The sequence below is a fragment of the Bufo bufo genome, chromosome 4 (genome assembly GCF_905171765.1).
Source record: "Bufo bufo chromosome 4, aBufBuf1.1, whole genome shotgun sequence".
Taxonomy (NCBI): Eukaryota; Metazoa; Chordata; class Amphibia; order Anura; family Bufonidae; genus Bufo; species Bufo bufo.
In genome coordinates, this window is record NC_053392.1 from 544550625 (window position 1) to 544570148 (window position 19524).

At 41.5% G+C, this 19524-nt stretch overlaps 1 protein-coding gene across 1 annotated transcript in view; it reads right to left on the reverse strand.

The window, feature by feature from the left end:
• Nucleotides 1-430: 430 nt before the first annotated feature.
• KIF16B (kinesin family member 16B) overlaps nucleotides 431-19524 on the reverse strand; it is a 355224-nt gene continuing 336130 nt past the window's right edge. The window contains exon 26 of the mRNA XM_040429997.1: nucleotides 431-1236. Within this exon, the coding sequence (XP_040285931.1) occupies nucleotides 1078-1236 (159 nt within the window). The 3' untranslated portion in view covers nucleotides 431-1077. The remainder of the gene's footprint in view (nucleotides 1237-19524) is intronic.

Below are 19524 nucleotides of genomic sequence, written 5' to 3' on the forward strand. Positions count from 1 at the left end.
GGAATTTATCAAGTCTGCTATGCCAGTTTTGTGGCATAAAAAAGTGGCAAGTGATGCCTGCGTGCAACGTTTGGTGCATATTTTTGGAAAATTTGGCCAACCTTGCCACTTTTAGAAGTGGAGTGAAAAGTAGGTCAGGACTTCAGATGACAACACCTTTAAGTCTCATTTATGATGTGAAACTTTTAAAAAAGTTGCATCTCCACACCAGGCAACCCCTTAGTGTACTTCTACAGACATAGGTGTACAACACATCGCACTTGCACTAAATACATTATTACTGTGAACAATTTCATAAACTTGGCGCATCCTCACAAAGCAAAGAAAGACACCAAAACCACCACAAATAATAAATTCACCCCATATGTGCCTAGAAACCTCAAGCATAAATATTTAGATGGAAAATCTGAATTTAACATGAAACATCAGCTCCATCCAGTGAATTTATTAACCGGGACAAATAACGAATGCAGACAGTCCTTATAATTGTCGGAAGGACAAAGTGAAAACATCAGGATCTGTTAGCAGTGTATGGCTGGGTTGAGGTTCCAAGGTTTCCGACAAGTATAAAAGGTAAGATAGGTTTCTTTTATTGCCTGTTGAACTCAAAAAAAGCCCTTAATGTATATATATATATATATATATATATATATATATATACACACACATTATTTCTGTGCATTTAGTTACAGTAAGTGATGACATCAAATTTGCAGTAAGAATGCCCACCCAATATCGAACTGTAGTGGGTGTCCAACCATATGTTAAGATTAGTGATATATTTGTGGAATAAATATTAGTCTAAGACATAAAACAGGTTTAGGCATCTTATCTGCTGAGTAACCCCATCTCCCGAAGCTTCAAGGCCGATGATCCGTCGAGTTGTTTCTGACCACACTATTGTTATTCCATGCTACAGACATCCGCAAAGCAATCATTCGAGGTGCCAAAATACATTGTGCTATAAAAAGTATATGGAAGTGCAATGTGTTCATTGTAGAAACATTATGTCTTTGTGGCTTTTTTTTTTGCTTTTCTTCACACTCTATATACAGAAAGGCACGCTTGTTTCCATTCTTAGCCGGTACCATGACTGCTGTAGTCAAAAACGCCTTTTTTGAAGAAAGGTGAGAACTCGCAGATCGTATGCTTGGAAAGGGTCAGGCTGACCTTATCGATATGCAGCGGTGATGTGGGAGACTTCAGCATGACAGAGAAAAAATTTCGGAGGTATTTCTGAGAGGAAACAAAAACACAATGTTTAAAAAAAATGAAGCTCAAATTAAAATCTGAATTACTATAATTTTCGAGAAAAGGACATTTGGAAATGTCTGAGCTAACAGTTGTTTTGTGCCCAAAATGTGCTTCAAGACATAAGGTGAACACTGACCTTCTAGTTTCTTTTACAAGGTATTTTGGCAAGGAATAATTACTGGCTGGTAGACATACTCTTGGGTACATCAGGAACCTATTTTATTGAAATTTTAATAGATGTTTAAGGGTCATTGACATGTTTTAGATGAATACATCATAAAGCTGGGTCAGTAAAATCAGCGTATTCTATTGGCACACAGTAGAACATTTATTAATTTATCATGTAAATCAAATGTAGTGAAAATTCTCTCCCAGTATATACACTGAAGGCAACACAAGAAGAAAAATTAGTACTCAGTCTCCCGTTGTAGGTACCTACAACTCTGGTGGCCATGGCATTTATTGAATATTTGTGTCAAATAATTACATATCTGGAACTATAGGAAAAACAAATCATTATAAACACTGTAACCATCTATTTTATGAAAATAAATGTGTTGTTAATTCTTCATTCAGGATCTATAGATACGGTAAGTACTCTACACTGCGCTTAGGGTGCATTCACATCACCATTTGGCTTTCTGTTCTTCCGATCTGTCAGAAGGAGAGACAGAGAGAAAACAAAACAGGAACCAGTAAAAAAAACGGATCCTGTTGCATCAGTTGTCATCCATTTAAGCCATTTCTGTCCGAGATCCGTTTTTTTAGATGGAAACAAAAAGTACTGCATGCAGTTTTTATCCCGTGTAAAAAAAACAACTATGTCAGACAGAAATGGCTCAAACGGATGACAACTGATGCAACAGGATCCGTTTTTTTACTGGATCCATTTTTTTTTCCCTCTCTCTTCTTCTTCTGATGGATCAGAAGAACGAAAAGCTAAACAGTGATGTAAATGCACCCTAAGGGTACTTTCACACTTGCGTTAAAGTTTTCCGGTATTTAGTTCAGTCCTAGGGGCTCAATACCGAAAAAAAACTGATTAGTTTTATCCTAATGCATTCTGAATAGAGAGAATTCCGTTCAGGATGCATCAGGATGTCTTCAGTTCAGTCACTCTTACGGTATTTGGCTGGAGAAAATACCGCAGCATGCTGCAGTATTTTCTCAGTCCAAAAATCCGGAACACTTGCCAGAATGCCGGATCCGGCATTATTTTCCATTGAAATGCATTAATGCCGGATCCGGCACCAAAAGTATCTGCAAAACTGATCCAGTTTTCCGGTTTGCGCATGCGCAGACCTTTAAAAATGTGAATAAAATAAATACCGGATCCGTTTTTTTCCGGATTACACCAGAGAGACAGATCCGGTATTGCAATGCATTTGTGAGACGGATCCGCATCCGGATCAGTCTACAAATGCCATCCGTTTGCAAACGGATTTCCGGAACTGCCTGCCGGATCTTCACAATGCAAGTGTGAAAATACCCTTACTTAAATTTAGAAGACAGACCTAAAATATTATAAAATATTAAAATAATATCTTGTGAATAAAAACCCTCCGGCAATGTTTTTTTTTTTAAAGATAGATATTTGCATCAGTAAAGGTTAACGCGGTTTTCTGAGATATTTTTACAGATGACTTATCCTCTGGACAGGTCATCAGTATCCGATCGGTGTAGCACAGACACCTGGGATGCCCAGCACCCCCTCCCATCACCGATCAGCGGTTTGAGAAGGTACCAGTCGCTCGCAGTAGAACTACTGCCTTCTCTTACCTCACCAATCACAGCAGATTCTGCTAGGCCGTGTGATGTCAAGTTCATTGGTCACATGGCCTTGGCACAGCTCAGCCTCATGGAAGTGAATGAGGCTGAGCTCCTATACCAAGCACATCCGTTATACAATTGGCGAGTTGAGAGAAGGCCGCTGCGCTACTGCAAACGCTGCTACCTTCTCAAACAATTGAACGGTGTCGGACCCCCACCAATCATATACTGATGACTTATAGGATAAGTCATCAGTAAACAAAAATATCTCGGAAACCTTTTTAACATCTAGGTACACCATTTTTACAAAGCCTCAAAAATTCCATTCATATGATGGATTTTACTTCGCTGTAATAACTGGCATGTTCACCTTTCATGTAATGTGGAAACGTATTCACTTTTATAGCCCATAAAATATTGAAGGGGCTGAGGTTCTGTTTGTCTTCCGAAAGTTGCCCTCTTTAAGTCAAAGCCCACTGTAAATATCCAGACAGGTCCGACTAGTGATGGATCAATCCTTGCAAGCACAAATCAAGACAAGTCAAGTCACCACTATTCACAAATGACAACAAAGGAATTGAATTTACCACGCCGTCCGGGCCAGCAGTGACAGCTTGTCATCTTTTGGAATGGCCTTGGCAAGCAGCTACTAAAGTGTTTGACATGAATCATCTTTAAAACCCTGTGCCCAGATTTAAAAAAAGAAAAAAAAAAAAGAAAAGAAAAGCTAGAATGACTGATAAGTATGAATTCTGAAACGTACAAGAATGACCTGGCCTAGAATTTGTGAGCAGCTAATTACTGAATATTTAGATACCGTTTCTACAGAAGATACAGCTGCACATGGGTAAATTCACATTATAGCCTCATTGTACAGTTTAAGTCAAGAAAACTTTCTTCTACTTGAGTTACTGCTTGTCTTAAATCCCAATTTTGTTTACAGCTGCTTTGTGATGTCTTGTTAATTTAGGACTCCTAACAGCCTCCTGCTGGTTCAGTGTCTCTGCAGAGCTTGATAGGTGGATTTGCATTCAGTGATGTGTATTCCTTATGCCAGAAACTGCACTAAATCTCTCAAAAATGCAGCCGAAAACCAAACAACTCAGGAAAATGCTATAAATTTTGAAAGCAAATATAAATTATATAGCTGGCACTCACACTATCTGACAACAGAATGTAACATTGTGATGGAGTTGTGTAGTCGCTAGATTGTGAGGATCATGTGTATTATGTAAGTTAGTTGACTCCCCTTGGTCCTGATATACCCCCCTGCTATATAGGGGAGGGATTTTATACTATTGGTTATTCAGTTGAGTATAAAAGATTTATTACAACCTATAATAAAACATCATAAATGATAATAACTAACAAATAATGGGTCTAGTAGGACTATAGATAGTAAATACAAAGGCCTTTTATGGAGAAAGTTGAAAAAACACATTAAAAATATAAAAAAATATATAAAATCGTCCAAATATGAGGAGCAGCAGTATAAATAACAGCTGGGTCATTGCAATTGATCCTTAAACCATACGCATGTCTCATTGTGGGATCAGTATAGGGCTGTGATGGTTAACCTCTGGCACTGCAGATTTTAATTCAAATTATGAAAGCAGAATTGCTTAAATGGGGTATTCCAGTCATAACAATTTATCCCCTATCCACAGCATAAGGGATAACTATCAGATCTTACTGCTGGGACCCCCGCTGATCATGAGAAGGCACCATACCCTGTGAAACCCCCCTGAAATGGACGGAGCGTCTGGTCAGAAATGCACGCCTCCGCTCTATTCATATCCATGGTAGCGCTGTAGCACCTGTGATCAGTCCCAGCAGTAGAACCCCCATTGATCTGATAGTTAGCCCATATTCTGTGACCTACTGTATAAATGGTGCATTCTACTTTATAATGAGCAGAACTGTGCAATTATACTTAATTCTTGCTACCAGTAAACAATAGAAACCTGATGGAACAGAAGTGTAAGTAGAGCCTAAAGGTGGCCATGCACATCAGTAGGCAATAGAAGCCTGACGGAACAGAAGAGTGAGCAAAGCATAAGGGTACATTCATTTGAATGAGTCCGCCAAAAATGCAGATAGCACACCGTGTGCTATCCGCATCCGTATGTCTGTTTCGTAGCCCCGCAAAAAAGATAGAACATGTCCTATTCTTGTCCGTTTGGAGGACACTGTTACAATGGATCTGAAAAAAAAAAAAAAAAAAAAAAAACACGGATGCAACACGGAAGTAACACATACAGTTGCAAGAAAAAGTATGTGAACCCTTTGGAATGATATGGATTTCTGCACAAATTGGTCATAAAATGTGATCTGATCTTCATCTAAGTCACAACAATAGACAATCACAGTCTGCTTAAACTAATAACACACAAAGAATTAAATGTTACCATGTTTTTATTGAACACACCATGTAAACATTCACAGTGCAGGGGGAAAAAGTATGTGAACCCCTAGACTAATGACATCTCCAAGAGCTAATTGGAGTGAGGTGTCAGCCAACTGGAGTCCAATCAATGAGATGAGATGAGATTGCAGGTGTTGGTTACAGCTGCCCTGTAAAAAAAAAACACACACCAGTTCTGGGTTTGCTTTTCACAAGAAGCATTGCCTGATGTGAATGATGCCTCGCACAAAAGAGCTCTCAGAAGACCTACGATTAAGAATTGTTGACTTGCATAAAGCTGGAAAGGATTATAAAAGTATCTCCAAAAGCCTTGCTGTTCATCAGTCCACGGTAAGACAAATTGTCTATAAATGGAGAAAGTTCAGCACTGCTGCTACTCTCCCTAGGAGTGGCCAGCCATTACTGCAAGAGCACAGCGCAGATTGCTCAATGAGGTGAAGAAGAATCCTAGACTGTCAGCTAAAGACTTACAAAAGTCTCTGGCATATGCTAACATCCCTGTTAGTGAATCTATAATACGTAAAACACTAAACAAGAATAAATTTCATGGGAGGATACCACAGAGGAAGCCACTGCTGTCCAAAAAAACATTGCTGCACGTTTACAGTTTGCACAAGAGCACCTGGATGTACATGGACGCACAAATATACAATACACATATATAGACACCCAGCTTTCCTGCTGTGCCTCTCCTGCATACTCTAATGCCTCTGCACTTGTGCCATGCAGGATAGCAGGGAAGCTGGATGACATCTCATGATATAATTCAACCAGGTTTCCTACTGTACTGCATGTCACATGTGCACAGTCTGGGAAAGCTGAATATAACCCCAGTTCCCCTGCCACTCACATCACTGGTGCAGTTGTGGCAATGCAACTGATGTTCAGCTTGCTGGGCATGGAAGGTTCAAGCTTCAGGAATCGCGGGTAGAAAAGGGTGTGTGGCTATTATAGCTCCGCCCACATCGGGCCGTCCTGTTGCTGGTCAGTGTCCATCATAAGAACTGAGGCGGGGGAGAGGCGGAGCGATGTCCCTGATGTCAGGTGAGAGGTGCAAGTGCAGGAGAAGTCAGCTGCTCTGACAGGGGCCCGGGGTGACGAAGTACAGTGACTGCTCCCGGGCCCCTTCTGAGCTCGGGCCCCGAAGCAGCTGCTTCCCCTGCTTCCCTGATAGTTACGCCACTGATCTGGACTATTGACCCCTGCATTGCCTGACTACAAATCTGCATGCCGTCTTCTGTAAGTTCGCCTGGATTTCTGACCCTGCACTGCCTGACCACAAGTTTGCCGTATTACTCTGAACTTTGTTTTGCCTTTATTGCAAATGACTTTTGTATGGATCATCTGTTCCTTTACTCTGCCTTTGTTGGACTCTCTACACACTGCTGCAGTTACCTGCGTCTGGGAGAATGGTGCAAACACCATCGTCCTGACTCAGAGTCAATAGTCAGCAATATTGGGCTAATTCCTAGTCCTCTATCAGCTGATCCTTTGGTCGTAACAACCAGTTTGGCTTAGGGCTAAAGCTAAGGGCGTTGTCTTGGCGGATCCCTGGTATTCACCCTTTAACCCCTGTACAGGGATCTGGACTTTGCCACAAGGAACCAACCAGGCCGCAACCTCCTGGAGTAGTAGGCAGGTGATACACTGGTATGAAGCACCAAGGACACAGGCAAAAGCGTAGTCTGAACACAGTCAAATAGTCAGCACAGGCTGAGTACTTGCGTATTCCAAATAGCAGATCCAAGGTCAGAGCAGGCTGAATACAAGGGTAATACAGGTCACAGTTCCAAGGTCAGGGCAGGCTGCAAGGAGAGGAATTGGAAGACAAACAAGGTTTGGTACACAGATATCTAGACAAGATCACCTTCACTGGTTACTAGTGAGGAATAACCTCAAAGCTGAGAAAGTGGAACCACATCCCAGTAAAAAGGGAGACTGATAAGCAACTTAAACAGCACCTGGACAAGGGCAGGGGCAAAGCATTAACTCTCTAAGTGCTGAAGGAAAGTTCACAGAGCTCTTATCCTGTCACTAGGGTGTCACGACCTATCGCTGACCCTGTTATGTCTGGGGTCAGAAGGTCGCAGCAGGTGGCTACTCGCTTGGTTTCAAGAGATCGCTCCATGACCTAGTGGTGGGAATGGATTCCGGTCCAGGTTTTCCTGCTTAGGTTTGCGATCCTTTTTGTCCCATTTAGGAATCTGTAGCTTTTCCTTTCAGCTGTTCTCTGTCAGCCACTCCCAGCTACTATATGTTCTCCCTTTCTGCTTCCCTTGTTGCCAGATATAGACCTTCTTTCCAGATCTTCTATTCTGACCTCTGGTGGACTTGGAGTTGCTGTGGAAGTGTTGCAACTGGTGCTGTAGGATCTCCAGTTCACTCCTGTTGTTGTTTGTTTCCTGAGGCGATCTGAGGTAATTCAACAAACTTTATTCAGACACAAACAATATAACAAAGGTTATAAACTGTCATATCTATATAGCCTACAGGTGGCAGTAAACATGTTAACATGTATAACTCCTAACATCCTCCCTTTCTTGTGAAATCAAGTACAAACCGGATTCCAAAAAAGTTGGGACACTATACAATTCGTGAATAAAAACTGAATGCAATGATGTGGAGGTGCCAACTTCTAATATTTTATTCAGAATAGAACATAAATCACGGAACAAAAGTTTAAACTGAGAAAATGTACCATTTTAAGGGAAAAATATGTTGAATCAGAATTTCATGGTGTCAACAAATCCCCAAAAAGTTGGGACAAGGCCATTTTCACCACTGTGTGGCATCTCCCCTTCTTCTTACAACACTCAACAGACGTCTGGGGACCGAGGAGACCAGTTTCTCAAGTTTAGAAATAGGAATGCTCTCCCATTTTTGTCTAATACAGGCCTCTAACTGTTCAATCGTCTTGGGCCTTCTTTGTTGCACCTTCCTCTTTATGATGCACCAAATGTTCTCTATAGGTGAAAGATCTGGACTGCAGACTGGCCATTTCAGTACCCGGATCCTTCTCCTACGCAGCCATGATGTTGTGATTGATGCAGAATGTGGTCTGGCATTATCTTGTTGAAAAATGCAGGGTCTTCCCTGAAAGTGATGACGTCTGGATGGGAGCATATCTTGTTCTAGAACCTGAATATATTTTTCTGCATTGATGGTGCCTTTCCAGACATGCAAGCTGCCCATGCCACACGCACTAATGCAACCCCATACCATCAGAGATGCAGGCTTCTGAACTGAGCGTTGATAACAACTTGGGTTGTCCTTGTCCTCTTTGGTCCGGATGACATGGTGTCCCAGATTTCCAAAAAGAACTTCGAATCGTGACTCGTCTGACCACAGAACAGTCTTCCATTTTGCCACACTCCATTTTAAATGATCCCTGGCCCAGTGAAAACGCCTGAGCTTGTGGATCTTGCTTAGAAATGGCTTCTTCTTTGCACTGTAGAGTTTCAGCTGGCAACGGCGGATGGCACGGTGGATTGTGTTCACTGACAATGGTTTCTGGAAGTATTCCTGAGCCCATTCTGTGATTTCCTTTAAGGTAGCATTCCTGTTTGTGGTGCAGTGTCGTTTAAGGGCCCGGAGATCACGGGCATCCAGTATGGTTTTACAGCCTTGACCCTTAGGCACAGAGATTGTTCCAGATTCTCTGAATCTTCGGATGATGATGATGATGATAGATGATGATGATGATAGATGCAAAGTCTTTGCAATTTTTCGCTGGGTAACACCTTTCTGATAATGCTCCACTATCTTTCTGCGCAACATTGTGGGAATTGGTGAGCCTCTACCCATCTTGGCTTCTGAGAGACACTGCCACTCTGAGAAGCTCTTTTTATACCCAATCATGTTGCCAATTGACCTAATTAGTGTTAATTGGTCTTCCAGCTCTTCGTTATGCTCAAATTTACTTTTTCCAGCCTCTTATTGCTACTTGTCCCAACTTTTTTGGGATTTGTTGACACCGTGAAAATTGGAATCAACGTATTTTTCCTTTAAAATGATACATTTACTCGGATTCAACGTTTGATCTGTCATCTACCTTCTATTACAAATAAAATATTGACATTTGCCATCTCCACATCATTGCATTCAGTTTTTATTCACAATTTGTTTAGTGTCCCAACTTTTTTGGAATCCGGTTTGTAATATATAACATAAGATGATTGGATACCACAATACATTCCAAAGGTGACAATGTTTTTTATAATGTATCTAGCATACAAAATCCTTATATCTTGTTGGTGTTCTAATAACCCTAGTTCTAGTACGTCTTGGTGTGGCAGGAGCTTCACATTGTTGCATATGATCATCCATCCCTGTTTCTTTGGGAGTTGTCTCATCTGGAGATGTACCTGGTGTAATCACTTCAATTATTTCAATGTCAGATTTGTCATCTGCAGTCCTCAGAAACTTCCTATTCCTTCTGTACAACTGTCCATTTGCTTCCACTTTATAAGATCGTGGAGCAACTTTCTCTAAACAAATACCTTGTCGCCAAATTTCATCTGTTGACGACGGCAATGGTTGTATTCGCACTGGCTGACCAATGCTTAGTTCGGGAAGTTCCTTGGCTCCTTTATCATAATATGCCTTTGCTTTTTTGCGTCTTTCAGTTAGGTTCTCGACCACTCCTTTTATAACCTTTGGAAACAGCAGTTTCTGAGCAGTCGGAAGTAAAGTCCTGGTCCTTCTTGACATTAGCCGTTGTACAGAACTACTGCTGGTGCCTTCTGATGGGGTATTTCTCCAGTCAAGAACCGCTTTCCAGATATCCTTGTCATCTCGTTTAGCTTTCTTTATGAGTGTTTTTGCTATATTTACAGTAGCTTCAGCTTTACCGTTGGACTGACTGTGATATGGGGATGATGTAAGATGTTCAAATTCCCACTCTCTACAAAATCGTGCAAACTCTGAGCTGACAAACTGTGGTCCGTTATCTGTAATTTCAGAATCAGGGATTCCATGTCTGCTAAAATGTGCTTTACAACAATCTATAATTGTTTTAGAGGTGGTATCAGAAACTAAATCAATTTCCCAGAAATCTGAATAATAATCAACAATTATTAAGTAATCTTGTCCTGTTAAGGAAAATAAATCCATGCCTAGTTTGCTCCAGGGTAGAGTGGGCAATTTGTGAGTCATCAGAGGTTCTTTTGTTTGTTTACGCATATACTCATTGCAAGTATTACAGTTCTTTATTGCCTCTATAATCTCTGGGCCCATGTGTGGCCAAAAGATGACATCCTTGGCCTTGCGAAGGCATGCTTCTATTCCTAAGTGGCTAGAATGAGTCCTCGCTATGTGTTCTGGGCGCATGTTTTTTGGTATGATGACTCTGTGTCCTTTATACAGAATTCCATTTTTTATATGCTTATCTCCTCTCTAAAGCCCCAGTAGTCTATGATACAAATCTGTATTTTTTCTTTTTGGTCTGGCCATCCTGTAAGAACAGTAGTTTTTAATGCTTGCAAGACTTCATCTTGTTCTGTGAAGTTCTGAATTTGTTGTAGGCGCAAATCAGACACTCTTAGATATTCTGCAAAGTTTATCTCTTCCAGTTCCTTAGAAAAGGCATCCTCTGATTGCATCAAGAAAATCTCATAATCTGGGGTGTCCTTGTCCATTGTTCTGTGAGGTAATGCTGCTCTTGATAAGAAGTCTGCAATATACATTTCTGATCCTTTTTTGTAAACCACATTAAGGTTGTATTTTTGCAACTGTAGCATCATGCGCTGTAGACGTTTTGGTGCTACTAGGAGAGGTTTTTTTAAAAATGCTCTAGTGGCTTATGATCAGTCTCAATGTTAATAATATTTTTTCCATGTATGTACTGATTAAACTTCTGGCATGCATATACAATGGCAAGACATTCCTTTTCAATCTGGGCATATCTTTGTTCTGTTGAAGACAGTGTACGTGATGCAAACGTCACTGGCTGACCTCCTTGCAAAAGTGTTGCTCCAAGACCTTTTTCACTGGCATCACATTGGACTGTTACTTCTTCATTGACATTGTAGTATCTCAAAACTGGATGTTTAGTAACAATATCTTTTATTTGCTTGAGGGCTTCATCATGGCTGGATTGCCAGGCCCACAAGCTGTCTTTGTCTGTCAGTCTGCGTAGTGGTTCACATACATCCGAAAGATGTGGTAAGAATTTTGAAAGGTAGTTTACAAACCCTAGCAGTCTCTGAACTGCTTGTACATTGTCAGGCTTTGGTACCTCTAAAATTGCTCTGACTTTTTCTGGATCAGGACACAGGCCTTCTGCTGTGAGTAAATGTCCCATGTATGGTACCGAAGATAGCCTCAATCTCAGCTTCTTTTTATTGAATTTTAGGTTCAGCTTTCGTGCTCTCTCTAAGAGTCCAATCAAATTTTTGTCATGATCCTTTGTGGCCTCCTCTGTAGTGTCACCACAGCCATACACCAATATATCATCTGCAATAACTTCCACTCCGGGCAGGTCTTCTACTGCTTCATGTTGTCTACGTTGATATTCTTCTGGTGCAGTAGCAATCCCAAAAAGGCATGCGTAGCCATCGGTAACGCCCAAAGGGAGTCCAGAATGTAGTGAGATAACTGCTTTTAGTGTCCAGTTTTACTTGCCAGAAGCCATCCTTAGCATCTAAGACAGAAAATACTTTTGCATTTGTTAAACTTGGCAGGATTTCCTCTACAGTGGGTATTGGATAATGTGAGCGTTTTAGTGCTTTATTTAAGTCTTTGGGATCAATGCATATTCGCAGCTTGCCTGGTTTCTTAACAGCAACCATACTACTTATCCATGTCGTAGGTTCTATGACCTTTTTTATCACTCCCAGTGTCTCTAATCTCTCTATTTTTGCCTTTAAGTCTGCTTTAAGTGGAGCCAGCACTCTATGTGGTTGGTGTTGAACAGGAGGTATTGCTTCATCTATTTCTAGGTGATACTCTCCAGGTAGACACCCTAGTCCTTTGAAAATGTCTCTATATTCAGTTCTGATCATTTCATAAGAAAAGGGTGAAGTTGTCTAAGTGCTGAAGGAAAGTTCACAGAGCTCTTATCCTGTCACTAGGGTGTCACGACCTATCGCTGACCCTGTTATGTCTGGGGTCAGAAGGTCGCAGCAGGTGGCTACTCGCTTGGTTTCAAGAGATCGCTCCATGACCTAGTGGTGGGAATGTATTCCGGTCCAGGTTTTCCTGCTTAGGTTTGCGATCCTTTTTGTCCCATTTAGGAATCTGTAGCTTTTCCTTTCAGCTGTTCTCTGTCAGCCACTCCCAGCTACTATATATTCTCCCTTTCCGCTTCACTTGTTGCCAGATATAGACCTTCTTTCCAGATCTTCTATTCTGACCTCGGGTGGACTTGGAGTTGCTGTGGAAGTGTTGCAACTGGTGCTGTAGGATCTCCGGTTCACTCCTGTTGTTGTTGTCTCCCTTCAGGGATTGTGTTTGTGTTGTTTGTCCTTTCCCTGTTGTTACCCTAGTTGTCAGTGGCGAGGACTAGTGCTCCCACCGCCCAATTCACTACCTAGGGCTTATTTCAGGGTAAGCCAGGGACAAGGCACATGATCAGAGTACGGGTTAGCAGCCCGTCTAGGGACGTCAGGGCAGCCAGGAGCCAGTGCTAGGGGTCACCACTCCTCCCTCTCCCAACTGAAAGGGTACTTTCCTTCCCCTCCCCTCTGTGCCGCACGTCCGTTAACTGCCATATCAGACGTGATATATCCCAATTCATATAGGGAGAGCAGATCGACGTCCGTGCCTAACCGGGACAGCAAGACAGCGGCGGGCACGGACCGCCAGCGTGACAAACACTAATGTTTCAGATGTACATCAGTGGGAGTTTTATATTCTCCATGTTATAATTGTGTGATCTGGCATAAACTGTTTTCTATAGAAAAAACATGGTTCCAAAAAAAAATAAACTCTAAAGAAACAGAAAATCTGTTAGTCTATGAAATTTATATTCTAAGGGCTCTCTGCAATGCTGCTTGCTTTTGCTCTAGTTGGGTGGAGAATCCGGTTGTTTAGTTATGTGGGCAGTGAAGCACAGTGATAGATATGGGAACGTTCAGAAACGATCTAAAGGTTCAGAAACAATCTAAAGGGGTAGACAAGAAGAGACAGTTGTCAGGCAGGCTGCGTGACCCCCCCTGACACTGCAATTGAGATCATTAGAAGTTTACTGAAGAGGCTGAAATGAGAAGGGAGCCATTCAATCGTTTAGATGTGAGAGGAAAGCAGAGCATGCAGCTACGCTCCAGCCTGCCCGGCATTTAGCTAACTTGTTATTGATTCTTGATTTTAGAGAAGTCACTCGCCAGTGCATTCCGTCCTAATTTAATTTCCCCAAGATACGTGATATGGGACACTACAAAATTCTCAAATACTGAACTCTTTAGTTGGCTTCAAGGATTTTTCTTTTGCTTTATTTTTTCTTAGGCCCTGGTTTCTATGGCGATAATTGACCAACTTAATCTTTGACGTAAGCGAATCGACCGAACAATTACTTCAAAGTTGGTTTAACCACAGAATCTTGTATCCGTATATATATCGTCAGTACTTTATATATGCAGTACTATAATATTCTGTAGTCTGTCGATGATCTGCAGGCACATTCTTCTGACAGATCCACAGAGCAGATATAGGGAATCGGACTCCCCCCACAGACCTGCAGGTTACTGTAAGAGATGGGTATGTTCACACGTTGTGGAAAGACTGCAGATTTTCTGTTGTGGAACCACATGCAGAAAGTCTGCGACGTTTTACACTGCCAGCAAAATGAGTTATTAGCAATTTTCATTCGCATGCTGCAGGAAAAAAAAAAACACAACAGAAACTGACCTGTGGTGTAGATTTTTAATTTGCCGCATGTCAATACGCTGGGGATTTTCAATTTGAAATTCACCCTGTATGAAATCAGCCGCATTTCTGCAACAACATTTGCACCAAACAAAGCACTATTTGCTGTTTTTTTTCTGCTGGGAAATTCCAGTTAAAACTGTGCAAGAAAATGTGTGGTTTTAAAAATTGTGATTTTTTTGTTGGGGTAGGGGGGCAAAAACAAAAAATGCTTTCAGATGTTACATGCTCGGCCAGAGGAAATTATTAAACACCCTCCAAACACTGCATTTTCTTTTCTTCCCTTGACATTTTTTGAAATTGCAGTATGGTCTGGGTGTAAGTAGTGTTTTGTTTTTTCCAAGACTTCTCTATATGAAAAAGTCTGAAACAAAATGAAAAAAAAAAAAAAGAACTTGTACAAGTTAAGAAAGAAAAGAAAAAAATGTAGCGGCGCAAGAAATTAATTTAGGGAGGTAGTGGTCATATATTAGATTTTGATCTATGGATAAACCTCAGTGGGAAGGAGTAGAACTTGTGGTTAGGTCACCAGGCCGTTCTGCTTCAACACAGAATTAGGAAAACGGCCTTTTCATAGAATCGTGCTTCAGGATGTTGGCTGCCAACATACTTTTAGTGAAAGGCTCACTGGCGAGTATGTCATAACTATAAAGTTTGGCTACTCCTGATTTACAGGGTCTACACCCCAGCTTGAAAGGTTCCTGGCTCCTGCACTTTAGAGCAAGTTGTCCAACTCCTTTAACTAAAGATGCCACTCCTAAGCCGAAGGCACAATTACGTGGGCAGATTATTGGGTACGAATGCGTGCTTCTTGATAATTAGCCTGCGCTAAGGTGCCACTGATCATCAGAGAAAAACAAGCAAAAGGCTCGTTTGTTGGCTGATCGAATCATTTGTGCAGCACAAAAAAAAATGTTTGTCAGCAGCTCACTGGAAACCTGGATGTGCTACCAACAAACAATAAGGGCTCAGGCACACGGCCGTTGTGCAGCCAGTCCGTGCATTGGGGACTGCAATTTGCGGCCCCCAATGCACGGGCAACATCCGTGCAGCGGCCGGGACGGATTAAGACCCACTCAACTTGAATGGGTCCGTGATCCGTCCGCACAGTAAAAATATAGAACATGTTCTATATTATTTTTCGGTGTGGAGACACGGACAGAAACACCACGGAAGCACTCCGTAGTGCTTCCATGGGCTTCCGATCCGTGCTTCCGTTCCACACCCCATCTGCCGGATTGCGGACCCATTCAAGTGAATGGGTCCACATCCGTGATGCGGGGTTTACTCGGCCGGCACCCGTGTATTGCCCTATTTTGCAGTGCGGCCGCGATTCCCCAAGTCTCGCGCATGCACATTGCGCCGCTGAAACCCGGCTAACAGCGGCATCAGGAGATGAGCGCATTACTACAGAACGCACCGTGCATGCGCGAGACTTGGGGAATCGCGGTCGCGCTGCAGGCTGTCACTCTCAGGCAAGAGGGGGCAGTTAGGGGGCGTGGTCACCTTGACTTCAAGCTGGCCGGCACTATAGCGCTGATGGAGAATAATTCTGCTTTTTTTTTTTTTACTTACGCAGTATCGGACAACAGGATGAATGAAACATATGATTATTAACAGGCTGCGGGCTACTATGAGGTACTGCTGGTGGGTGTAGATGCAATTTTGAGGTGACAGGTTCCCTTTAAACATGACTATTAAGAAAAATACTATGTCCTTTCTTAGAAGGGAAGTACAGGCAGAAGTGAAACATTATGTATTGTATCTGGATCCAGGGAATTTGCCTTCTGCTTCAGATGTCAGGTGGCTGTTTAAAGGGACACTACACATATAAGTAATACAAACATAGAGGAGGTCTTAAAGGGAGTGTGTCCTCAAAAAAATCACCTGTTTAAATCGTGCTTTTACGTTAAACACATTTTTAAAGAATGTTTGATGATGTTATTTTACATTTTCCATGTCACTATGTATAACAAATAACATAAAATCCTGCAGTTTTTACATTGGTCACTAGGCCTTATAATAGGCTCCACTTCTTGGTCTGTACAGATCCCTTTCCTGCTGTTACCTGCTTATCTGTCATTTAGTCCTGCCTGTAATGATATCACCTCCATTCACAATAGGTGACTGTCAACGTTTATCTACTCCTTGCCTATACAATGATCTCTGCACAGGTTACAGAGCATGCCTAGAAAACTCTACCATAGATGTCAATAAGGAACCCTCCAGGTCATTGTCTATGGCCCACGTGTCTGCTGTAAAGCAATTATCTAAATGTTGTTAAGAACAAATCATGCAAGATGGCAGCCCCCATAATCATGTTCAATAATAGATTAAAAAATAATAAAATGTAATCACAAAAAAATAAAATAACAATAAAGAGTATAAAAAAGATGTGTTATTATTTGGTGTTAACTAGCAGAAAATTTTTGGGGTGACACATTAACTTTAAAGTCTGGCAGAGATAGGAGGGGGCTAATTTAAGGGGGCAGAGCTTAAGAACAAACCTGAATCCTGTGTTTAATTTTAGGCTCAACGGTTTCACAAGCAGACCTAAAGGGATTTCAGAGACGAGCAACCATACCGTTTAGAGGAATGGTGGCACCATCATGAAATATGAGCATCATTTACGGTACTATGGAAAGAAGACCTAGTATTTGTAATTTTACCAGAAATCCAATTTCACTCATACATGAACTGTATCCATTTCAACTGCATTTTTTATTCCTTCCACTGGGGAAATAGATGATGATAATAGGTGGAACTAAAAGGACCTTTGTCTAATTTCAACCTTACAAAGTACAGCTGGTACTGCAGTCACTGCTGGTGAGTGTCCTCCTATAACTATGGATCTATTACCTCTCATGCATTGTGAGGTTCCACCAACATTTCAGGTATTTTTTATAGAAAAAATAGAGAAAGAAAATAGATAAAGTCAATAGGGTCATTGGGTAACCGTATGTATTTGTCAGATGATGGTTCCATCATGATGGCTTGCTTTTGTAATGAATGTGTGCCATCACTCTAGTATGCCAAGAGCCAAAAGCAGTAAAGGCCGATACACAGACAATTATCGGGTTCAAACTCAACGTTCCCAATAAATGCCTGATCGTGAGCAGAGGTGAGATCTGAATATACAGATGTAGCAGAGTTAACACTCAAACTCTTAACTCATCGTGTCCTCTTGAAACAAAAGCCATTGAAAAGCAATTGAAGGTGTTTGCTTAGCGAATTTAGTTTAGATAACACGTCTCATAAAGCATGTGTGCTAACTACTACATCTGTACAGCGATCAGCATTGCAACAACAATCTCCTCTGTAGAGGGGTCAAGAGATTGCTACATTTTTCATTTGAACATTGATTGGGAGCACCTTTACACACGGCAATTATTACAAACGGTTGTTTCTGACAATCGGCCCTATAATCTATCTGTGTAAAGGGGCCTTTAGGTGACAAGAATTCCCCTCATATGTCTACCCAAGCTGTAGGCCACAACTATTTACCCAGTGTGAGTGATATAGCGCTCTATATTACCTATCACTTCTACTATCCTTACAACACACAATACTTTAGATCCCATTATTTAATTACATGTTCTGTAAAACCCTTTATACCCATGGTCAAAACCTTGGACAATTTCTATCACAATGACGTTACCGCTGAAACTATAGAAGATCGCGCATGACTTCAGAAATGCCAAATAATTGAGCTTTCGCGGTGGAAAAAGAAAGCAAACCTAGTATATTAAATCACTGCATCAAATGAAATTCCACTACAGGGTTTCTTACTTTATTTTGCTCACAGTGCCCGTGGACATGTAATTAATCTCACCATTCATGTTCTTGAAGCAATTTATGAGAAATGTATCGGTGCCTGCCTGGGAAGTGACACTTTTTTGAGGCAGCGAAAAGCCAGCTCTTACGTCTTATCTTTGTCACATTGCGGTTGGAAGGCAGTTTTGCTTTTTTTTTGTGACTTATGTGGATTGACAGGTTTTTAACAACAGAGGGTTTCAGGCTTAGTGAAAATACATATATTAATGCCATGCTGTCTACTGTGGGATAAGAACACACGCGTTCTCCGCCTCGCCGTTTTCAGGAAGATGTAATATGCTTTGCTAAAGAAATAATAGATTCTTTGTACTAATTAATTTGAAAAATGAATAATAAAGGCGCAGAACCTGCTACGTTACAAGTCAGGACAGAAAATGATCATGTTTGACTGCTTCTATTGTAAAGTGAAGATACAATAAAAAAAATAAAAAAAAAGATTTGTTTTTCCTTTTCTGACTTTTTGAAGATCCTCTCGTAATGTAACCTAAGACCATGTGGGTATATACCACAGTATCATGACGACGTATGGCTACATCCTGCCAGTCACACTGATCCTTCACTAGTAAGGTCACATTGGCAGGACAGTGGGCTCCTTCTACTAGTTTTCATCCAATATCTCATGGATGTTCAAATCAACACCGTGCAATATGGGGCATTTCAGTGCAGCTGATACGGTTACAGCTGCTGTTGTGTGTACTATGAATTCAACGGCAAATGAGAAAATTCTATGCATATTGCATTTCTCAGTTGTGGATGCACTACATATGCACAAAAGCAGACCTGGAATTTCTGATGCAGGTTTCAGATTGGTGTGAAAGTCCTAGGGGTGAGTTCACCCCTCTAGCAGGGGCGTACTTCCAATGGTGGCAGACCATGCAGCTGCTATGTGGCCCATCGGAGAAGGGGGCTTGGCAGTGGACAAAAGGTCCACCCCCTAATTACACTTGTATAGCTGACAGTGCAGAGGAGAAGACTGGATGTGGTGAAAGGTTAAAGGTGGTCAGTCAGGAGAGACAGTAGTGTCTCCCTGAGTACTGCTCAATTAAACAATCAGGAAAAAACTATGGGGGGCAGTAAACTTTGATAAAATATCACTTTTATTAGAATATAGGAGATAAAAAACGGCCCATACAGACGAACAACGAGTAAGACATATATACACTCAAACTAGTATAGTGAGTGAATAATTACAAAACAAACAATATGTGAGTGGTGGGCTGGACCAATGGTGGCAAGACTGTATCAATGATGACAACTAGCCCTATTGCCTCCTTGCTTGTCCTGGTCCGCCCTACAAAGTGTGTCCACGGGAGAGGGTCCAAAAAAGCCCTGCAAGGGGTGGCCCAGACTGGAACTCTCCTCCTGTATAGGTGACCCTA